We start from the raw sequence: 4,169 nt of genomic DNA, 5'->3' as shown, positions 1-4,169 counted from the left end.
TGATGAAATTGTGTTCGTAACTAAAAACTTTTTTTTTTTTTGTAGTGATGAAATCAAATATAAATACAAGGTATTGAGAAGCACAATTGAAAGCATAACTCTTATTGAAATTCATAATTGAAATAGAGCAGGAATTGAAATACAATTGAACTTGTAACTTGAAATTAAACAAAGCGATGTAAATCTACTCTAAATCTATCTAACGACATGAAGAGGGACTCGAGGGCACTCAATAAGCCTTGGAGAACCAAAAGGGAACCCCTAATCATCTGTTCAAAGTTTCATTTTATACCACTTTCTGTTTGCACATGATCGAATTTAAATTAGGAAACTTTCGCCAAAAATCTCATGTAGCAAATTTCTAAACTCGATAACAGTTGACCTAGTCGCACCCCAAGTTCTCCTGGTCACTCCTTGGCTGAACCATTCTAGAAAATATTCAATTACTTCTTTTTTAAATTGATGGCTTCATCTCTTAGGCCGCACGTCCAAGGTCTTGTAGTCGCTCCTTGGTCAAAGCATTCTGGAAAATCCTCAGTTGATGAACACTCTGGAGTCTTCTAGCTAGACCTGGTCTCCCCTTATGACTACTTGGTCGCACCACATGGTCGATCAAGGTCATGAAGCTATAGTTGAATTCAGACCTTGGAGACCTCATCGAGAACTTGGTCGAGCTTTGTGCTTCTAGTTGTTGCATTGACTCCTTGCCTTGCTTAAATCCTTGATTTATGCTCTAATTTCCTGAAACATGAAACATACCACGTGTAACTCCAAATAATGATAAGAAGGGATAATTACAAAGTAAATAAGAACATCACATAGGTAAATGGGGGACCTAAAATAGCATAGTTTAGGAACACATCAAAAGGTCTGTAAAATTTTTAAAACCTAAGAAGGTAATCTTCTTGACGTACCTTAGAGGAAGTCAGTTTCTTTTGTTCTTTAAAAATACTACATTTAAAAAAAATATTACTAGTAGCCTAAATCGTGGGGTTGACACTGGGCCTCTCCAAATACTTAAACTTTCTTGCAATAAATTATAAGTATCCCCAATGAAGTACTCTCCACTCTCATGGCGGTTTGAGCAATCAAAGTATCATGGTCATTGGTTAATCTATCACTAACTGTTGTGTATCCATTACCACATTCTACCCTAGTTTGATCAATTGTCCTTTAGAATTGGGCCGATCGACTAAACATTTTGCCAAATTTGAAGGAAGATTAACCAAGATCAATCTAATTTCTTCTTTTTTTTTATTTTTTATTTTTTGTGCAACAATATGATGTTCATATAGAGTTTAAGAACACACGTCATTAAAATTATTATAGTTAGAGATGAACAAATATAAATAACAATTAAAAAGACCATTATACTCTTATCTTGAATCTTTGGCCACTTTAAAACCTATTAAATCAAAGCTCAAATTCAACAACATTAGTCTAAAGGAGTTTGCTATCATCAAAATTTTTGGGCTAACAAAATGAATCGTGTGCTCCTATATGAAATTCAAGAAGGAATAAGGAAATTCAATCCTTAAAAGTTAGTCAATATATACAATTTGATAAAAATTGTTAAATTTAATTTAGTGGTGAAGCTTGGAAGAGTAGTACTTGGGCTTTTCTGAGTTTTTTTACGACATTCATGGACTTGAATGGAATTTTAGATCGGCATGGGGAGGATTTAATGGTAAAATAGTTGGTAATTTGGAAACGAATGATTGAAGATTATTGGATGTTAAACTTTAGAAAAAATTGAGGTTATTCTGGTACTGTTTGTGGAACGAGTGTATAGGAGCGATCATACTTCCTTCACGTATATTAATATTTCTAAACTTGATTCTAATAGCACAAATTGACATTATTGATTCATTGACTCTAAGTTTAACTCAAAAACCGTCAAATAATTGGGCGTAATTAGATGATCTCACCACTCTTATGCAAATAACAGGGTAGTGGTGTATATGCATTAGACTGACATGTTTTTGACTTTTTTTTTCTTCTAATATCGATAATCATAACTTGAGTCAAGAGGTTTGGACTCCTTGAGTCCACTCAGTACACATCTTCACCTATGTTGAACTGTGTTAAACTTAAAGGGAATATGACCCCTTTTGCATATCATTTCCCACATCATCCTTTAAGCACTAACTTTCTAGAATTGCATTTTACGACATTCATTGGTGTCATTGTTATTATTATTAAAACAAAAGATAGTGACCTCTCTAAAGATTTGATTAAACGAAGAGGACTTTTCCTGTTTCTAAAGTTTCACATATCCCTTTAGGTTTGACAAGATATCTCATATTTCAAAATTCTCCTAAACCTTATCAAGTTTTGGCAAAAAAAACCCTAATCACTCTAATATTTGGTAAAAAGTCTAAGAGACATATTAAATACTGTGGGAGAAGTGCTCCCACTTGCCGAATCCTGGGTCTGCCCGTGAACCTCTCCAAATATTTGAACTACCCCGCAATAATCCGAATTATGAGCCTCCCCAGTGATGCGCTCTCCGCTCTCCACGTGCGTGCGTGCATGCGTGCGTGCGTGTTTGGTAAGACGTTCCTTTTTTGCCCGATGATTTCTCATACTCTGCATGTTAATAACTCTGCCATTCTTTCTTTTGTTATTTTGTTTTTTTCTTAAAATTAAGGAACTCCACTGTTGTACGTACAATATCATTCTCTTCACAATAATTATGGGCACTCTGAATAAATCTCATCTTTAACAATAATAAGAGTAGTAATAACTACAACAGTAATAATAACAGTAAAAATAGGATTAATTAACAGACTGCCTGCCCTTCTTCTTTGTCAAGGTTCTGCGCCTGCACTTCGTGTATGGCAGGTAACAATCCTTATTCATTAACCTTCAAGCCGTCCACCAAATCATGGAAAATAATAATAATAATAATAATAATAATAATAATAATAATAATAAAACTGCGATATCTGAAGAAGCCGAAAGCAGGGCCAAATCAAAGCCTCAGAGACAAGTCAACCTGGTTGAACTCCTCCGAAGCATTCTGAACAGTTCTAGCGTTAGTACGATAGCCCTTGTGCCAATCACTTACTTCTTCTCTAGGCCCAACACAGTTCACCCTTCTTCCACCATAGCTAAAATCTCCAGTAAACAAACTAGCGTCATGTTCTTGCTGCTCGAACCCGGCCTGACTGCATCGAGCAAGGCTCAAACCACCCGAGCACTGCTGATTCGATCCTCTGGGCGGTCGGACAGCTGAGCTGATGTCTCTGCTCTTCTTGGCTAGAGTGCGCTCCAGCTTGTGGGCATTTTGGTGACCCCCAAGCGCTTGCGAACTGTTGAATTTTCTCTTGCAATAGTTACAGGAGAAAATTCTAGGTTCGGTTTGAACGATCAGTGACGAAGAAGAAGATGATGATGATGATGGTGGTGTTGATGGCGTGAGGAAGAGTTCAAGGTTGAGTTCTTTGGTTGGTTGGCCCAGATGAAGAGATGTGTTGGGTTGGAAAGTCATGTCTAGAGATATAATAATAATAATAATAATAATAGTAATAATAATTAATGCAGGTAGATTGTTATTAAGATGACAAGATGGACTTAAACGGGGAATGGTTGAAGAGTTGAGTTTTCATATGCAACTATGTTGAGCAGCGCAGAAATTGATGAGAAGGTAGGTTGGGAGAAGATAGATTTAAAATCAGAGAGAGAGAGAGAGAGAGAGAGAGAGAGAGAGCGAGATGGTGGTAGATTGAAATAAAACACTCTAAAGAGCAAGTTATTTGAGGGGCAACGACAGTTCGTAAAACCACAAACGGAAACAATAAGTGAAAAGAGATTTCGTCTGAGGGGAGAGAGAGCAGCAAAAATCAGTGGGACTCTTCGAGTTGCTGCCTCCATTAACGGCAACAATTGAAACGTCAGTGGGTCCACCCCAAAATTCCATTGCGTTAACATTTAATTTTTGGTGTGTTGTTCCCGGCTGTGGATTCCCTGCTATGCATTACTCATACTTTATAGGCTTTATATTTTCACACCTAATGCCACAAAGTCCACAACAGTAATAAAATGTAAATTAGACATTAAAAGATCATTTTAAATCTCATGTTTCTAATTTATTACTTATTGAAATATTTTATTCTTCTTTTTAACCATCTTAATCATACAAAATACAAATACATACTTATAAACAC

General features: G+C 36.2%; 1 protein-coding gene across 1 annotated transcript; it reads right to left on the bottom strand.

The window, feature by feature from the left end:
* Positions 1–2,664: 2,664 nt before the first annotated feature.
* On the bottom strand, positions 2,665–3,956 carry LOC131158371 (zinc finger protein 4-like). The gene has a single exon (XM_058113204.1). The coding sequence runs from the start codon at positions 3,491–3,493 to the stop codon at positions 2,975–2,977; it is 519 nt and encodes a 172-aa protein (XP_057969187.1). The 5' UTR covers positions 3,494–3,956; the 3' UTR covers positions 2,665–2,974.
* Between the last annotated feature and the right edge of the window lie 213 nt (positions 3,957–4,169).

The sequence above is a fragment of the Malania oleifera genome, chromosome 6, assembly GCF_029873635.1.
Source record: "Malania oleifera isolate guangnan ecotype guangnan chromosome 6, ASM2987363v1, whole genome shotgun sequence".
Classification (NCBI taxonomy): Eukaryota; Viridiplantae; Streptophyta; class Magnoliopsida; order Santalales; family Ximeniaceae; genus Malania; species Malania oleifera.
Note: the sequence above shows the minus strand (reverse complement) of the source record. Positions and strands in the feature narration are given on the sequence as shown.

Coding starts and splice junctions, on each gene's coding strand:
- LOC131158371 (XM_058113204.1), bottom strand. CDS start 3,493: ATGACTTTCCAACCCAACACATCTCTTCATCTGGGCCAACCAACCAAA.